The sequence below is a fragment of the Argiope bruennichi genome, chromosome 1 (assembly GCF_947563725.1).
Source record: "Argiope bruennichi chromosome 1, qqArgBrue1.1, whole genome shotgun sequence".
Classification (NCBI taxonomy): domain Eukaryota; kingdom Metazoa; phylum Arthropoda; class Arachnida; order Araneae; family Araneidae; genus Argiope; species Argiope bruennichi.
Window position 1 is genome coordinate 39,107,467 of NC_079151.1, and position 20,632 is coordinate 39,128,098.

The following is a 20,632-nucleotide window of genomic DNA, read 5'->3' on the forward strand; positions in this document are numbered from 1 at the left end:
TGAATACCAAAAGGAATAAGTCAGCGGAAACGCTTCTCAAACGTAAGCGAAATAAATTAGAAGTAGGAAACTGAATGAATTATAATCCGTGCCAAAGGTGTCCACTTTCAGTTGTCAAAATCTTAACCATGTCATTACTTCAGCGTTAATAATAAAATACAGATTTGAATGCCAAAAAGAAAAAATGTTTCTGAAAAGAATTGTAATCAGCGGCAAAGGTGTTCGCTTTCAATTTTTCCAAACCTTAACAATTGCATTACTTCAGAGTTAATAATAAAACACAGAAATCATGTTTGACAATCATGTTTGAATACACTTAACATATTCATCAGATAAGTGTTTTAATAACTTTTCAAATTACATTTTCGAAAACGAATGCCAAGAATTTTCATCTTCGAATACAATAAAATTGATTTATATCATATATTCATGCATATAAATAAGATTAAACATCATTAATTATAATCTACTTAAATATATCAATTTTAAAAGTAGCAATTGAAAACGTGACAGATTATTTTTAGGAGATAATCTCTGATAGGATAAATTCAATATTTCGAATTACCTACTCCTATTGAAAATTGAAGAATAAGAACTCTGTTATTATGGAAATCAGATATAGCTTCAAAAGCAATGCACAAGCAAAAGCAAAAATATCCTTGATCTAAGAATTAATTTAAATAATTAGATGGCGCTTCTTGTTTATAGCATTTACTAATATATTAATTTATACTAATGTACATAAAAACACACATATCACCTTAAATGTGTCACAATGATTCTGAACTTTAAAAATCAATGTTACTATGACTTCAACATAATATAAACTTACAAATCAAAAATTGTATAGTTTGACGCAACTTAAATTACGCAATTGTTCGCAAACATAATAATAATACTTTGGTTTAAACCTTCAACTGCGTTGTTCAGTGAGTAGGAAATAAGACTATATTTTGCTGCACCATGCGATTTCTGTGGACTATAGTTCACCTCCAATAATACACAATGCAATAATATAAATTATATTATGCTATACAAGCCTGTGTATAAATAATATACAGGGTGTCCCCAAAAAATGTATACACACTTTAAATAATTGTAAATTTGGGGTTTATTATAATTCGAATAATTTTCAACATGTAAAAGATTCTACAAATATCATTCTATTGTCTTGTTATCGCATGTTCTCAAACTGATGTCCGTTCTGCTCCAGACAGTGCTGACAACGCGAAGCGATGGAATAGCACACATGATGGAACAATTCCCTTGGGATATTCTTATATTCATGTTCAATGTTTTAACTCAATTGAACAACTGTTGCAGGTTTATGGACGTCCTGAACAGTTCCATCAGCTTCAAACTTATCTCTAATTCGAGTGATGGTAACTCGTGTAAGTGGTTCTTTGTTAAACTCCCTCTTAAATTGTCTTTGCACTTCTACTGCATTTTCATACTTCCAGTAGCATTTTAGAATAAATTTCCTTTCTTCAAATTTAAGTCTGTATCACCACTCGGTTCAATGGGTTCAGTATGTAAAGAAAGAAGAAATAACTTAGTTATCATCTGCTAAAATGTGTATACATTTTTTGGGACACCCTGTATAATATTGTTTCAAAAGTATTTTGGATTTATCTGCCAATCCTGCTTCTATATATCTATTTAAAAACTTCTCTAAATGGGGAGTTAAATATAACTGAAAAAAGACACAGAAAAACTATTTAATAAAGCCAAACAATTAAACCACGAAAGCAAATCGGCAAATTCTTAGAATTAGTGAAAGAAATACTAACTTATCTATTTATTTCATAAACGCGCGCTCCAGGAGTAATGCAGATATACAAACACCTTTCAAAAATGCGAATGAATTTTCAAACATCTCACCGCATCTTGTACACAATTCGTTAAAGCACCTCTTCCTAATGAACAAACCTCGCTTACTTACTTCCCCTAATTTTAATTAAGATGCAATTACGACGCTTTAACGAGCAAACTCGAGTATTAAAAACAAACAATTCCGACATGTGCAGCAACAGTTACAATACAAACCGCACAATAACTGTAGAAACGAAATTTAATTTACTTCCACAAGTGGCACACACAACAAATTTCGAATTCGTTCCTCGCAGAAAATATTTTTACGGCATTTTTCTCGACAGGCGCCGTACGATATATGCAAATTTTTCCTTCTCGGAAGTCGGGTCTCAAAACACCAGTGACGCGGCCACAAATAAATGAATAAATGGAGATGTTGGTGGGAAGGTATGAGAAGTTCAGGTATGCCTGGGCATACCTCAGACGACCAATCCAACAAAGCCGCTGAAATACCGAGGTACTTTTACCCACTCCTCGCACCCCCTTCAACCCCCGTCCGTCCCTTTTAATGTGCGTGGTAAAGTGGGAAGGTATTTCTCGTTTAAATTAAACTATCCGCTAATTAACTCCGATTCGAGCATTCCAACGCAAAATCCGGGAACGGTTCTCCTAGAATATGCAGGGAGAGGGGGGGGGGGGGGGTAGAAGACTAAAAGTGAGTTAAGTCTAGCTGAATGGGAAGGAGGAGAGGGGATAAGCAGATATTTTATCTGTTCTCTTCACTTTTGTATTGTTTCCAGCATATTCTGGTTGTTTCGTAGCTCAATAATTTTCATTTAGAACCGACTCGGATTACGGCCGGCAATAAAGGCATAAAGCGGGAAGGTAGGTGGGTGCAGAAAAAACGTCAAGAGAATGTTTGGTTTGGGTTGCATGGCTTTGCTCAAAGAATGGGGTTGAGGAGGGGTAGGCAGCTAGGTGGATGACATAAGTGCGCCTTTCGGAGTTTAAGACTGGTTTATGAAGAATGCAATTAGTTCCTTTAAGGAAAAGGCAAGAGGGGTAAGAGAGGTGCAACGTGAAAAGGCAGGGGGGATGAGACGCAAAAAGGGGGGAAATTTATTAGTCCGCTTTTGTTTGAATTTTACACTTAAGGCTGAAATATTTTTAACGGATTTATTATTGTGACCGAGAAAGATTTGAGAAAATTGGCATTTAAGAAGAGGAATACTAATAAAAAAGAGAAAAAAATCTTAAACAATAAACCAATTTGAGTGATTTTTAAATGAATTTCAACATTTTAAAGGTTTATCCTTAAGTAATATTTCAGAATCTAACAGTAGATTTAAAAAAGCACAACTGGCAAAAATAGAATAATGACAATTTGGAATTTTTTCGTTCTCCTCTGGCTGCATTCTAAACCATCATTCTTTAAAATTTGGTGCGCCAATGGGGATTGTTCATTTTTTTAAAATTGGTACAACGACGAGGATTGTTCATTATTCTTTAAAATTTGGTACACCCGATGGGGATTGTTCATTCTTTAAAATTTGGTACACGAATTGCTCATTATAGGTTGGGCTGGCCACCAGACTGTGAATACAAATGCGTCCTACAAGAAGGTAATTAATCTTAAGGAATAAAGTTCTTATACACATAGGAAAATATTTCTGTTTGACTATAGATTCCTATAGTCATCCAAATAGGACAACAGATGGCTAGAATAAATTCTATCGATACGTTTTGTACAATGGTAGCAGGATAGTCGGCTGTACACAAGTAGTCCTCCATATATGAATCTAGTCAGACTTGCATTATGGTGCATTTATTTTACAGACATTATAAAAACTTTCTTAAAAAAATCACAACGTAATAAATATTCTCGAATTTTCAATGAAAAAATATTTTCAGCAGATGAGCATTCTTTGAAAAAAGGCTTTCTTACAAAGACAGTATTGTTTTAGCATCAGATTTTTTTCACGATGTTCTTCGATTAATTACATGTGTTAATTACTTTACATTAGGTCTTTATCTTTCCAAAGTTATACGTCATGATTAAAATTCGATAATTAAACTCAATAATAATGATAATCTTCATTCTTCTTGAAAGACAAAAACAAAAATAAATTACTTTTAACATGCAGACGCTAAACACTGCAAATTCAATACTTATAAATTCTTAGCTGACCAATGATTGATTGAGTTCATTTATACTTTCAATGCTCAAATCAAGAAAAATAACATTGATTTCTGAAAAAATAAGAAATCATTAAAGCTCTAAGTGTGTACCTACGAATTTTTGAAATCAGGTGGGAATGGTTTTAAATTTATAAAGAAAAGAAAATTTTTAACAAAAAATACAAACAGAATCTTATATAGCAAAGATGCATTGTGAGATTACTTTTAATGACCCATTTATAAGAAATAATACAATCTAGCAAAATGCCTAAATGCTGTGAAACAAAATCATATATACAGCAACTTCCAAAAAAAAAAAAAAAAAAAAAAAAAAAGAGAGAGATGCAAAGAAAAAAAATATCATCAACTGAAAAGAGGAAGAAAAATCATCGGAAGCCCTCCTCTTCGCAAAAACTCTAACCACAGAATAATCAGAGCCCCCTGCCTTTTTATTAATTAAACGAACATGTTAAAAATAAACTGCGCCATAAATCTGATCACAAAAAATCATTATTATTCCAAAAAGAAAATTTTCTTCTGGCGAAGATTTAATGATCTTTTTCGATTATAAAGGTAAAATAGCAATCAAAGAAACCGGCACGAAATTAATAAACCGAAAATCATCGCTGGCGATTATCATCCCAAAATAATGAATAAATGACATTTAATTGTGCAACATATTTTTCAATCAGGGAGGATATTAAAATCAATTATGCAAATGTAATTACCAGACGTTCTTTGAGCATTGTGTTTTATTTTTTTCCCCCATGCCACACCAAAATGACTCATTAAAAACTATCCCATTGGGATTACACGGATTTTCTCATTGCTTTTTCCAAATGAATTTGTTTTTCATCTAGAATTAATGAGATTAATAGTGGAACGAGACGATATTTTTTCCCCCCTTCCAGGGTTTGACCGCTACAAGGCAAAAATAGTAAGTAACTCACTTGATTGTGCTGTCCAAATGATAATTTCCTTATGCCAAATGAATTAATATTTTGACGTTAAAAAATGGGGGGCTGCAAGAAAAAACTCCATTACCGCCCACAAGAAAAACAGCGCCCAAAAGAACTTAGCAAAATGATTGTTACTCAGCACTGTAAAGCACACCGATAAATGAATTCGGACATATTAAAAAGGGGTTGCAGCTAATGTTCTTTACAATAACCAGGAACTACCAGAATGAATAGTAATAGTTCATTTGATTCTTTTAACAAACGAACCGAACCGCCATCATCAGAGTGGAAAAAATTAATCTTTCATTTCGACGGTTATTCTTCTTGTCATTTCCCCCCCCCCCCCTTTCCTTTTTTTCTAACGTACGGCTTTTAATTTCATCAACTTAATTTTATGTTCAGGTCCTTTATTTTACAATATAATTACGTATTAGATTACCACAGTACTGAATATAAAATGAAATTTCCTTTCAACAAGTACAAATACAAACGAAAAAATTACCTTAGAAAAATCAATATTTGCATGAAATTATCCATATAAAAGAAGTAGCAGAAGACACTCTTTGTCGTTTTGAAAGTTCCTACAAAACCTAGAGTTGCCATTCTGAAAAATCTCCAATTGCAGATAGCTATATATCAACATTATACTTATTTACATTATCATTTTCTTAAGCATCATCATCATATTTAGATATTTAGTTACTCTTTCATAATATCAGTTCCAATTTTCAAGATAATAAAATAACGAGTTATTATTTATATTCGTAAAAAAAAAAATTCAATGACTACGACAGTTTGTTTAAATCGTTAAAGTGATCGATTCCTGATATCAATAATAAAGCAACTTTTCGATATAAAAAATAATGTCCAACTTCACACAAATTTATTAATCTTCATAAGTTTCATTGTACTTTGATTATTAATAGCTCAAAGATTAAAATCTGAACAAGCATTCGATGATTTTATTCATTAAAACTTCTTATTTATGAACAATGAAGTGGGGGAAAAAAAAAATTTTGACCAAAGCTCTACATTTTCTGAATAACCAAATTTTTGCAGTCTGAAAAATGTCCATGAGTCATGTTTAAAAGAGCTTTTAAATTAGTCAAATTCAATTCCGGAATTCAAATAAGCACTTGCAAGGAAAAAATTGATATTACATTTTAACACAACATCCAATAAAACATCACGTGAAATCAGTACTACGCGTGCAATGACACCATAGGCCGAATCTTGAAATATTTAGGTTATCTTGACAACAATAACAATGTTGAAAGCATTCATAGAAGAAGATGTTACATTTCTTCCCACAAATCATGCCTTCCGTACAACCAACATCTATCTTCCCCTATCATTGGTATGGCGTTCGATTTGTTTTAATCAAGCCTAAAATAAGCAAAATTAAGAATTCCTACCTATAACAGATGTGGGTTCTGGCGAGAGACTAGGCTTTTCGTCTCGCTGCTTGGGACTCGTGCCCCCAACAGGTTCGGGGAATATGACGGCCGTGTCGCTGCGCTGCAGGTACTCTTGGATCTTCTCGTCCTCGGGACTCTTCTTGTTAAGAGGGGCCCCATTGATACGGGCGGGACGGGGACTGGAGCTGCCGTTTGCAAGAGGGCCCTCCTCGGAAGGCAAAAGAGGGCCTTTGGAAGGTAATGGAGCGTTGAGGGGCGGCGGCGAAAGGGACGGTCGCATTCCTACGGGCTGGTCAGAGTCTGCATCTTCGGGCATATGCTCCAAATCGACTGGAACAAATAAAAAAATACATAAAGCAAGCACTTATATAATAAATACTAAGCAACGTTCACACGAGGTCGACTACTGAGCGAAATAGAATGTCATGGCTACCTCAGGAAGATCACATAACACATTAGGACAATGGCAAATGAGACAATTGCCATTGAGATCATGTGATCTTCTACTGAAACCAATAATTGGCTTCGTGTGAACACGGCTTTAACCGTTTTCGACTACCAGCTGCTCGTTTGCTATATAAATGGTATTAATTTAGTAATGTTAATCAACTTTAATGAATTACATTACAAGAAAAGCAGGCATGCTGTTTAAAATTGTATTAGCGCAATAAACATGGAGCATCCCGAATGTTTGCAAAGTTGCAAAATTAATTGTCCCCCCCCTCAAAAAATAGGGAAATCTGTATATTTATTGAATTTGGGGCACATCTGGAGGCTTTGTCGAAGATTATCCAATATCTTTCGAAAATGGAGATCGGCGGAAAGGGCAGGTGACCAATGATGATGCATCTAGAAGACATCAAGTTTCATATAAAATAAAAAGTGACTAAATCAGAAGAATGGATTCAGCCGGAGGACTTTGTCAATGTTTTCCTCCATAGAGAATGTACAGTGAAATCGTGTATTTAGATTTCTCTCAAAAATAATGGGTGATGGACAACCATTAATAACATATTTAGAAATAATGAGCTTTCAAATGAAATAAGAAATTGAGGCAATCGGACAAGTGGTTGGGGTTACAGAACGCTTTTCCTAATTGTTTTAAAATATTAATAAAAATATTATAAGAAGAAAAGGAAATGGTTATCCAAGAAATAGTTTAATATTCAACTAACCCAAATCTTTTTAATTTGATAAATTTATGAATTCGCTAATAAGGCGTTCTTATAAAAAAAGTTGTGAAATAGACAGAAAAAAAAATTCTTCGGCTATTTAAAGTCTAAAGGGAGAACAACAACTTCAACATTAACACGATTGATTACAGAAACAACTTAACAACATAAATTTTTTAACAAGTAATACAATTTTTCTAGGAAAAAAAAAAGGATAAAGCAAAAGGTTTTATTTACTTGCATAATTAAACAAATCGCATCATGCAGTAAAAATAACTGAGTATGAATTTTGGTGCACAAACCCGAGACAGATTTGTTCCGAAACTTGAAAAATAACAACAATACAAGTGCAAAGAATTAAGTTAAACTCAGAAAGCTCATCCCACTTTTTAAATTATATTCAACATTAATATACATAAACTCAAAAAATTTGAGTTTCAAACTCAGAGAAAAGTTAAATCGAAAGGCATTTCTCAAATATTCGAAAACAAATATCTTGACAATTAAAATACATTCTATATTTTATGTTTCCGCTTTTATCTTACATGAAAATGAAACTCCCTGGAATTTAAATACCGTTCGATATAAAGAGCTTTATATAATTCTTTACAAAATTAATTTTTTAATTATTTTTTAATTCAATGAATAATTTACTTGTAAACATACCCTGTATTTATAATAAATAATGGGTAAACAATATAATCCTTTTTAAATTTTTAAATCCATAAAGACACTTTTATGAAAAAAAAATAATACATATTTATTCTTTTTGACATGCAGTTTATTTCTTCAAAAGTATTTAAATTCTGTGCGCCATTTTAGCTATATGCCGCACTGGAACAAAAAAACAAAAAAGAATATTGAAAGATTAAATAAAACATAAACCAGTTCCTACAAAGGCAAAGAATAGAAATTTTTATTAAAATCACATTAAAATATCCAACAGCCCAATCACTCGAAAAGCGAGCTTTTAAAAACATAAATTAAACTTTCCAATGTCACAATCCCAACCGAGAAGGATAAAAAGTAAAAATATGCTGAAATTCTAATAGACTTCTTAAAAATTCCTCGCTTTCGCAAATAAGTGACCCGAGGCAAGAAATTAAGAACGAATTATTTACGCTCCGTTACCTATTAATAATCAGATAAAAAAATAATAGAAGGGAGGCGGAATAAAATAATGTAACGGGGGGAGGGGGGAGAAGTTCCCTGGAAAAGTTTCGGAAACAAAAATCAATCAATCTTGAATAATAACAAAACTTTTACAAAGCATAAGCAGTTCGCAAAAATCGACAACAGGTTTGAGTACAGCTGTGATGCAACAGTTTAGAGGAATAATGGGGTATTTTAAAACCCCATTTCGGCAGCGAAAGAGTAACAATGTATAAAAGACAAGTCATTCCACTCAGCTTCTTATTAGCTTTTAATAATGGTAAAAAATAATTTCAACATTATTTGCAAAAGATTTACCGTTTTAACATGAATACGTAATATACGTAATACGTGAAAATACGTAAGCAAAAAATTATTCTAAACAAGTAAAATGTATAAAAAATTTCGGAAGATTAAAAAAAGTAATGAGCTTTTTTTTAACGAGATTTGCTCAATATTCTAATTTATTTCTAAAGATCGTCAGATAAATTATTTGTATAAAGTTTATAACAAAATGTTTTTTAAGTCTTGCTTAAAAATCATAATCATTAAAAAAACCATTGGCATGATTAACATTCTTTCTACAAAGCCTTATATATGTATTCATTGATGTATTTCAGCAGTATTTTCAATACTTATATCGTTAGTGAGGAATGAACCAATGAGTTTATAATTATAAAAATACCTTTTCTGATTAATTATGAAATTCCATAAATTTTCAAAGACATATTCGATTGCAATGACAACATGGCTTTGAATTATTTTTATTCCAATAAAAAAAAAACAGTACAGTGAAGTTATAACGTAATCATTTTTTTCTCCTAAATATATTGAGAATATAGTGACAATATTATGGTAGTAGAATTGTAAAATGTTACTAACCCAAATGAATATAATAAAACCAAAAGAATTTTTTTCATACTATCGGAAATTTTTATTATAATTTATCTTCAAAATAATTATTCAAAAGCGATCGGCTCTATTATAATATAATTCTTTAAACTATGAATTTAAATTTTAAAAAAATCTTAATTTTCAACATTAAAACGTTTTTCTTTTATACCTATCACGGTCTTGGACATAATCCGAATTTAAAAAAAGATGTTTAATACGATGAATGGTATCGCTATATAGAACCGAATTCAAATACTTCTCATGCCAAGTCTTTTAAAAATCAGTACAAAATAGACGCAGTCGAAAATTATATATATATTTACATGCATAAATTGTTTATATAGATTTATTTATTGAAGGAACTAAATAGTTATGGCTGAATTTAAATCTCAACGTTATTATGATAACCCCATATCGAATATTTCATAGGAAAATAAACAAACGAAAATCGAAGATATTTTTATTGATGCACACACAAAATGAAAAGCCAAACGATTCTATTTAAACTAAAAGAGACCGTGACTCCGCACCAGCGCATTTTAAGAGATTTTAATCGTTTAACGATAAATCGTTTCCATCGATGAATACGTTAATAGGCCTCGCTGTCGCCAACCTTCAACTGATTACTCGTAGATGGCAGCGCCAATACGAATGAACTAGTTACCAACTATACAGTTAATGACGCGAAACTCCATTGCCGACACAAACACCTCATTGAAACAAACTTAGACCCCCTTTCCTCTGATGGTACGGTTACAGGGAATCTCCCGAGTTAATATCGGCTGCCCTTGTTTCCGACACACTCCAGTACACGCTTACGTATTTAACCTTACGACAACGAAATTTGTTTCTTCTCTACCGCCACGCACTTCCCCGCCGCCGCCAAATCTTGGCGATAAAAATACAGAAAAGAGAGAGAGAGGAAAAAATATAACAACAATAAACACGAAGCCGTATAGAAAAGAGTACTTTTTTCTCCCTCTCCTTTTTAGTTTTTGATTTCTTTTGCGTCGCCAGCTGACGTTATGAATGGAGTCTCAAGATGCGGAAGATCACTTGATGCGGAGAAAAGAGAATACGGACGGAGAAAGTTTCCAAACCCAGTCAGTCATCGATACTACAGATTAGTAACTCGCAGACGAGAGTTAGAGAGGGGGTGGAGGGATATACTAAAAAGCAAATCGTCTTCTCTCACACGCACCCTCACTCTTCCCCTTCTATAACCTCACTTTATTCCTGGCCCAATCGAGAACTTTTTTAAGGGGGCGAAATGCTTTCGTTTTCGTTTGGAAAAGGGGAGGGGAGAGAAGAGATGCAAAGAGAATGTTATGTATATTCATGGAGAGGAGTCATATGGGGAGAGAGGGGGTGAACTGCCGAAAATTTTCCCCGGCGATTCGAAAAATTTGAGTTCACACTCCGATAAGTGCGTGAAGGCGCGCTAGAGCGTGCAGGCGAAGAAATTGGGAGGGGTGGTCGCAAAGAGGGGAGAAGGTGGATAAAGAAAACGTGATATTTGCCAGAACCAATTTATCCCCAAATTGTTTTTGATGCCGGTGTGGCTCCAGACGAAAATAAAAGCGACAAAAAAAAAAAAAAAAAAGCTACTAAGTTGTAAAGAATTAGGGTAGGTCACAACGCAAAGTCGATTAAGGTGTTTTGTAAACAATTTTTTTTTTTGAAGGGAAAGAATTTGCTTCATATTTACTTTAAAAAGAAGACGTTTTTTTTTTAATCAATTTCAAGTAACCGTGCCTTTTTTTTTTTTTTTACTCCATTTACTCACCTGTACACATATATGCAAAATTAATTAATTTTCAGTCCAGATCATACTAATGAAACTAACATTTAAATATTGATTCATTAAACCTTAATTAGTAACTTCATTTACTCCAAAATTTGAAATTATTCATCCATCGTTTATTTACTATTAAATCTTAAGCAATCACTTCATCTGCCAAAAAAAAAATTTCATTATCTTCCGTCCATCATTTAAGTAACGACAATTAAATCTTAACCAATTATTTTATCTGCCAAAAAATTATTCATTACCTTGCATCCCTCATTTAAATATCGATTATTAAATCTTAACCAATCACTTTATCTGCCAAAGATAAATTATTCATGATTTTTCTCATTCGAATTATATCATGATCTTTCTTATCATTTATGTAATCTTTCTAATCATGAATGTAAAGTATATCTTTTCAAGGTATGAGGAGTTTATCTCTTGTGATTTCTGAGAAGACTTGTTTCCACAGAAAAGCATGAGCTAGATTTAACAAAGATGGAATGCGTCCGATTCTCCAGCCAGAACATACGAGGCGAATCTTTTAAGTGGTATCAGGTTTCGAACCTGGAATCTTCATGTATGAAAACCAAAATATTACCATCAAACGATTAGGACTCTCCTGCAGCAGGAACGTATTAAAAATGTTTTTTCACCTCCATTCCACTTACAAAATGCTATCTATATATATGGTATAAGATGATAATGAAACTATCGCTATTGTGTTGAATACTTAAGTTAGTATTTTGTTTGGTACTTGGAGAATTTTGTTCAGTTTCGAAATCCTCGGACTGAAGTCGGTATTTTATTACCTTAATCGCAGGTAACTAAAAATATATATTTGAAACTAAAAATCATGTGCATGTAATATATCATTGTACAGAATATGGCGATTCAATCATAAACAGACAAAATAAGAGTTTATCTTTTAAATAAAACTGATGGAAGTTTTCCAAGCTCGTTCAGTTCAAAACACACACACAAAATTATCGTTATACAAAATACGTATAATGAACAATAACTAAACAATAAGCTTAATTATCATATTTTATACGTCCGTATTTTGCTTTTTATAATTTTACTAATAATTTTTTGGCAACTAATTTGTTTATTCGAAATATCGGTCTTCAGGAACTTTAAACTATTACAACGGAATCTTTTTTTTTTTTTATTCCACATTCTTATCTAATAAGATTGAAAAATAAAAATTTAAATAGAATTAATCTACCAAAAATTATTGTAGTGAAAATTAAAAAGTATTATAGACTACTAAACAACTTTTTACTATGGTACGCAGTCCTTGTGGAGATTTAAATCCTACTTTGGAGTTAATATTCAAAGAAAGCAACTTTATTTTTATTTTAATATTGACAAAAGTTCGCAATTCAAAACATTGATGAAAAATGAAATTAGACTGTGTTTCGACACAACAATAAACACTGTTACAGATTGTAAATAAAATCAAATTTCAAAAATGTAATAAAGTTTGAGAAAAATAATACGAAAATAAAATTTAGATCATTAAAAGGGTGTTTTTTTGTTTTTTTTTTTAATTCTCAAGAAAATGCAAATATTATTTTTGTAAGACAATATTTTTGCACAATACAATTAAAAAAATATCAAGAACTTGATCAATTTTTCCAAATTAAATTTTGAACTTTTAACATTTTGAAAGCGATCTTATTCGAAAAGCACGTGAGCACAACTTTTTCAAAATTAGTCAAAAACTGGAAATTTGTACAAGGAACACGAATACACATGGATTTATAAAAGAGACAATAAAAATTCGGTAGTAACTTAAAATAGATTCAAAACCATCGAAAAACAGAAAAATAAAAAATGTATGACATTAGAATTGAAAGTAATAATCAAATTTCAATCGCAACAACTCAAATTCGATATTAAAAGCGTTTAAATCTTTTTTTAAATTCCTTATGTTAATTTATCGATGAAGAATGTGACTTTATGATTATTACATACGTAGTAACAAATCTGTAATGTATGGAAAAATTAGAAAGAATTTACCCATGCTAAAAAAAAGATTACCTTCATCAACAATAGACTCAAATTGCACAAAATGAATGCTTTATTCTGTCCTTAAGTATGATGCAGTGTTTCCTCAAAAAACAGATACAATTACACTTGTTCCAAAGAAATATGAAATTGCTCAAATTTATTACAGCATGGTATTTATGCCTACTGTACTGTTGTTATTATTTCTCCAAAAGAACAAACTTTACGGAAAATGCTATTCTGTGATTCTCTTGAAAATAATAAATATGCGTTGTTAATATTATTGAAAGCTTTATTTCTTTTAACTGAGTTTTAAGCTTTTCAGAGACAAAAGAAAAGAGAATAACTTTCTAAGGTTCCTAAAAAAAACTTCGTTATGTTTATTGGTTGGTTACAACTTATCTAGTAAAAATTCGGATTTCTCTTATTCGTTAAATGAAAGAAATATTGATTATCCTAAACAAAACAGCTTGTTTATTAATAAATATATCAGCTGCTCTTTTTATGTTTCATTATAATAGGAAAATTGTTTTGTCAACTGATAGAATAAGATGAAGCTTTTTTTTGTGTATGATGGATAAACTATATAGAGTCTGTACTGAATGTATTTTATGCACTTTTTAATGTATCAAAATTTAATATGTAATGTAAAATGTAATATTTTTTCTCTATCCTTTTTTTTCCCTGTACCAATATGCGTCTTTTCTAGAGGATTCTTTGTTGTTTGCAAATGTCCAATGTCATCAAATGTTTTTTTCTTTGCGCTAGGTAGGTGGTGCACCATCAAGTTTCCCGCATGGCCTCTGGGGGGGGGGGGCTTGCAATATATAATCTTCAAATTTTTTATGAAAATATAACTACTTAGGATTTCAATTTAAAATATAACGAATGATAATTTTAATCATAATAAAGAGATATTCAAATTAGGGGGATACAACATTTATTTAACAATGTGCACTCCACATGCTAATTAAAAACATTAAACTCTTTATAAAACTAGAGCAGCGGCTTAAAAAAATTATACTTTGAAGTATAATTTAAGTTGATCATCAAATATAAGTACTTAATATCAGAGCAGAAGAGGTGGAATTCGACAAAATTTTTCCTTTCACCAAAAAATGGCGGATTTTTTAACCAAAGAGAAAGGCGTTCAGGTTTCCACCATTCACCACCACCATCGAAAACTTTAAGGTTCTTCGAAGCGTGCGATCGCCCAGAGATATGAATACTTCAGTGCTGGTCGTTCTAAATTTCCGAAACACCTTTCCGAAGCTACCTAAATAACCCTCCCATTTAGGGGGAAGGTGGAAGACAAGAAAAACACGCGTTATTCACAACTCATAACCCATTCTCAACCCCGGGGGGTAACCTTCGCCTATCGAAGTGATACAAGAAGCAAACTTACAGGAGAAAAACTGATCTTCATGCTCGAACAGTTTCGATTCCGAACCGCCCAAGTCCCGCCAGTGAAAAGGACTCCCGACAGCCAATGACGCCTGAACAGCGTTGCAGCAAAGACAATATAACAGGGGCAGAAAAGAGAAGGGGAAAAAAAGGGAAGAAATTTCCAAACCAAATCTGCTCTCTGAGGCGTCACAAAACAGCTGCAGGACAACAGGGATTCCGATGAAAGCGATTGGCTGCTCGCCAGCAAATCGTCCACTGTGTTTGTTTATTGAGAGGAACTTTTTTTAAACATTTCTTTTGCTTTTTTTTTACGGGAGAGGTCTCTCTCCTCTAACTCTTAGGGAGCGAGTATTTTTTTTATGTGTTTTAAGTATAATATGGGAGTGATAGCTTGCTTTTCTTTTTGCGACATTTTGTTGTAGTATTTCGGTAGTATGGGTTTTATGTTTTTAGCCAATTTATGTTTCGAAATGAAAGGATGACGGTTTCTTACTAGAAGAGAATGAAGACAGAGGGAGGCAAGGTGGGGAGGGGAAAAATTAAGGGCGGTTTGGAAAGAAAGACTGGAAAAAGGATGCTTTCATACAGCGTTGTTTGTTTGTTTATATTTATATCTTGTTCATTTCGTATTTTTTTTTAGACCATTCATTCTTGAAAGTTTTAAGTAAAAAGCATTTACCTTGACATCGGAGCAACGATCTGTTTTTATCTATAATTCCGATCAATGTAAAAAAATCTCCAAAATTAAATTATTATTAGTTTAGTAAGAAATGTAGAACCAAACAAAATATAAAATTAATAAATAAGCGAAAATTACTGTTGGTTTCAATATTCAAGACGACTACTTTTCGACGATTCTATCTCATAAAGGTGAGAGACGGGGAAGGATAAGTGCATTTCCGGAATTCTTCGTCATTCTTTGACCTTGATTTTCACTCTATTAGATACTTTTGTTATTTTTTTTTGTGAGTATCGTGTCGTTTCTGACTGCATTATTTTAATTCTGTCCGCGAGTAACCCGATTTTATTTTATTGTTAAATGTAAACCTCTCCTTTCCTCTCACTCCTATTTTGACGAATTAAACCCATCCTAACACATGCGCAAAAGCGCGGAGGGTTTTAAATCCGTTGTCAAACAATTAAGATATTTCTGCATTTCTGAAATTTTCTATCTAGCTATCTAAATAAAAACGTGAAAAAACTTATTTAAATTTCTAAGTGATGTGGGCTTTCGGTTTTACCCACGCCCTTCAGGGTCTATTACTCTAACTGGCAGAAACACAGCTATCTAAAATGTCGGCCAAGAGTCAATTTGTGTGTGGGGGGGGGACGACAAGATCTAGAAGACAATGAATATATCATCCCTCAAAACTGTGATAGTAAAATATTCACAAAATCAAATCAAATAATATCGTTGATTATTTTTAATTCAGCAGCACGTAGCATCGTAAATAAATAAATTCAATTATTTTAATAATATTTTCCCGAAAATACATAAAAACTGCCAAAAGAATTAATAGAAAATAAATTGAATGTGCGAAAAACTTTTTTTAAGAATTTGAAACCAATAAAAGCTCCAATTTTTGTCTAAACATTCCAAATAAGCCATAAATTGTACATGCAAATAAAAATAAAAAAAGCGAACGGAGAAACACTAATAATTCAATAATGGAAAAACAAGTGCAGCCATCTAGTAGATATTAATGAAACTTTTGTAATGGTAAGTAGCATTCGAAATTCGGTTTGAAACGCATGGCTTATATTTTTATAATTGATTTGTGATCACGATAGAAAGTCAGGATCAGATTAAACGCCCAAGGAGGTTTTAGGCAATATCAGTCATCAGTCATGGTCATCAGTTTTTCTTATAAATGAACTTATAAAATGAAAACATTTATATTATGTATTTCATCAGTTCTAAGTAGCAAATGTTGAAATACTGGAATATCAAGATATTTGATATCTATCCATTTGGAGAAGGAATGTAGTATCTTAGGAATAAGAATTTCAATATTTAAAATTAATTTTATACAAAATAATAAAATATGACAGAATTGTTTATTATTATCGAAATTATATTTAAATATATGAACAGAACTTTTTTTAATTATAAACTTTATGATTTTAAAACAACATAATAAAGAATTTCCAAATCTTCATTAATTAAGATTGGTTTTAGAAATATGTTCTAGAATTTAAACGGTATTTGATTTTAATTTTGTGTAAATTCGAGTGTCTGCTCCTTGTTAATTTAACAACACAAAATTAGATTATTTTTTAAAAAATTGCAAAATATATATATATTCCATCCCCTAAAAGTTGCAGGCCCCTAGATGGTAGTCCGTTTAATAATATGGCCCCGTTTATAATTCAAGAATTCGTAGTGAAGTAATTTTCCCTTAAGTCAAAGTTCCGCGCTTTTGTAGAAATTCTTAATCGCATTCACATCACAATAAATTAATTGAACTCTAAATTTAGCAAATAAGAATCATTTTTTTTCTCTAAATATAATAGATAAGTTTTGGATTAATTTTAATTTTTAAAACTAAATATCATGTTAGAACTTTTATTGGTTCTTGCGATCTTTACTAATGATTAGATCACAACACCCCAAATTCCTCCTTTTGTACTAAGACACCTTAAAAACAATTTTTTTATATTAAAAACAAGCTTTTTTGTTTGTTTCATACAAAAAAAAAAAACTTAATAATATTTGCATTGCTGAAAAATTATGACAAAGACACGTACTTCACCAAACTAAGTTCTTTACAAACTGAATTTTCTGGGCCATGCAGGAGAATGAAGGTGGGACAAAAAAAAAAAAAAAAAAATGATAGAAAAGATAAATTACGGGTGTCAAAACTTGGCTTTTGTTATTGGTATTTACATTACGAGGAGAAAGTGTGCACACAAAACGCGTGGAGGCAAAGAGAACGGTTACTCACATTTTAATTATTTCCTAATCATGTTAAATTTTTCCTCGTGCACCCCTTTTTGTCTAGGAACCCAGGGGCCGCGCGGGTGGGTAAAAACCCTAACTTAATTATCACCCAAACTTCCGCTCTTGCATTGCAGCTAGCGCCATCTATCGTAAGAGACGAGAGGATAATCGAGTTAGAGGTAAACGCGACGACGGAAGGAGGACACGCCGGAGATTGTACGGCGGGCCTCGGCAGGGAGCTACGCCGACTGCACGGCGAGATGGCTCGCGACGTTTCACAACCCCGCACCCCCGTGCGACAATCGAGTTAGAAACAATTAATAGGGAAAAAGCGAAACGATAGGGGATAGCTAGGAAAAGAGAGAAACACATTTCTGGTGAAAGGCTTTTTATTAGATTAGGCCTTGGGGTGGAAACCCCGGCTTGCATTAGAAGGGGGTACACAGGCAACTTTTCAACTCTTTTCTAAACGCTGCCACCCCCCGCCTTGTCGCAGGTATCTTACCCCCGCGTTTTCATTCCGGTTTCATAAATCAAAACCTTAAGAAGCGGGGAGGATGCTGATCACGTGACATGAAGGGTGTAGAGGGACCGAGTGTAATGCTTTTCGCAGCGGGGGGCCTTTGTCTACAATTTAATTTTCATCGCAGTACGTGGAGGGGCATTTAGCCACTGTTGGTAGCGAGAATATGTAAAGATTTCAGGAGAAAAAAACAAGCGACTTTATTAAGGGTGTCTTCAGACAGCTGGATTTGACTGTAATCATAATTATTATTATTATATTATCACGGTACAAGTAACAGAAAGGAGCAGGGGGAAAAAAACCTGCTTAATTTCATCAGTTTTTCATTCGTATTAACAAAGACAGCCAACAAGACTGGCATTAATTACTGTCTCGTATATTCATATGCTAAATATGTTAGGAAAAAGTTTTTAGTAGTCATGATGTCTAAGAATCTTTGATTATATAAATCAGATCAAAAGATAGCAGGAAAGAAATAAGACGTATTTATTATCAGTGTTGGTCCATTCAAGTACTTCAAATGAGACTTTCGTAAGCAACAGAAAAAAAAAAAAAATATGAATGAATAATAATGGTGATTTTCTTCAGAATTTTGCATCGAATTCTAAAATTATCCCCATTTAAACCAGCATTTTTATTTCCAACAGATAATATGAGATAATTGTGCGAAATATCTGAGCAGGGAAAGTAATAATTGAAAAATTTGTGGCTCAGAAAAGAGAAATTCGCCATTAAATATACATTAACATCACACAAACGAAAAATATATTTAATACACTTTCATTTTGATGTACCATTTTTAAAAATAATATAGACGTTTTAATAAAAGTCACTCTTTTTTCTATTATTGCATTATTTTTAAATAACTTTGATACTTCATTTTTTTTTATTTCAACAAATTTAATTAACTTTTAAGCTTTAGAATTCATTTTTCAATAAATAAGCGTTGGTCCTTAAATAAGTGTTTAAATAATAATTTTAAAAACTGATAAATTAAGAACTATGAAGGCTCGTCTCCATTTGAAATTATTTTGAATCAAGATCAATTTCCGGAACATTTGAATCAAAATTAGATTCTGATTCGATTTTTAGATTCTGAAAAAAGCCGATTAAATTCAGCAAAAAACCATGGCATCTGAAAAGTGAACAGCAATGTTAAAACTCACTACAATTCATATGTGTAAACATACAACAACGTACGCAATAATTTTTAAAAATTTACATTAGATTATTCATTTATAAACGCATTAAGTAATTCGCTTCTAATAATTAAAAACACCAACACAAAAAAAATCGTTTTATATAAATTTTAATTGTTTATAGAAGAATTTCAAATCTTTAACCTACGGGATTCTGAATATAAAAACTTGAGCACTAGTGGAATTTGCGATCTTGCCCAAGGACCAAAACTTTCGATACCTTAATTATGGAATATGGGAAAAATGAAGCAAATTGAGCAAAATGGTTTGGTTCCGCCATTTGCTCTTCCGATTAATTGAACAAATGTATATGGGTGAATCGATTGTGACCAATCCTCAATCTACGAAATTCTGAAAACAAAAACCTGAGCACTCGTGGAATTTGCGATCTTGCCCAAGGACCAAAACTTTCGATACCTTAATTATGGAATATGGGAAAAATGAAGCAAATTGAGCAAAATGGTTTGGTTCCGCCATTTGCTCTTCCGATTAATTGAACAAATGTATATGGGTGAATCGATTGTGACCAATCCTCAATCTACGAAATTCTGAAAATAAAAACCTGAGCACTCGTGGAATTTGCGATCTTGCCCAAGGACCAAAACTTTCGATACCTTAATTATGGAATATGGGAAAAATGAAGCAAATTGAGCAAAATGGTTTGGTTCCGCCATTTGCTCTTCCGATTAATTGAACAAATGTATATGGGTGAATCGATTGTGACCAATCCTCAATCTACGAAATTCTGAAAATAAAACTCGTGGAATTTGCGATCTTGCCCAAGGACCAAAACTTTCCATACCTTTATTAGAGATTATGGGAGAAAATTCAGGGATACCCATAACTGATTGTTTAACATATTAAAAAGAAATACGCTTCCAAAAAAAGTCACCAATTTGAATTTGAATATTCATTATCACTCAATCGCAACATTTAATGCCTCTAATCTAACACCAATCTGACGAATTCACTTCCTCTGGAGCTAATTAATGTTACAAAGCGAGGCACTACACCAGATTCATCACACACTTAATTTCCAACTTCTGGCAGCAGCCCGAATGAAGGGAGCAATTTAAACCGCCGACTCTTTTTCGGAAGGCGCGGGCCGTTTTAAATACTCCCCGGTAAACAAAAGACAGGCGACCTTCTTTGAAAATCCCCGTGTTCTTTTGGTG

At 32.4% G+C, this 20,632-nt stretch overlaps 1 protein-coding gene across 7 annotated transcripts in view; it reads right to left on the reverse strand.

Moving 5' to 3' along the window:
- Positions 1–20,632, reverse strand: part of LOC129985561 (zinc finger E-box-binding homeobox 1-like) — a 558,704-nt gene that overhangs the window by 86,350 nt on the left and 451,722 nt on the right. For all 7 annotated transcript variants that reach the window (XM_056095373.1, XM_056095374.1, XM_056095375.1 and 4 more), the window contains one exon: positions 6,365–6,697. In XM_056095373.1, the coding sequence (XP_055951348.1) occupies positions 6,365–6,697 (333 nt within the window). The remainder of the gene's footprint in view (positions 1–6,364; positions 6,698–20,632) is intronic.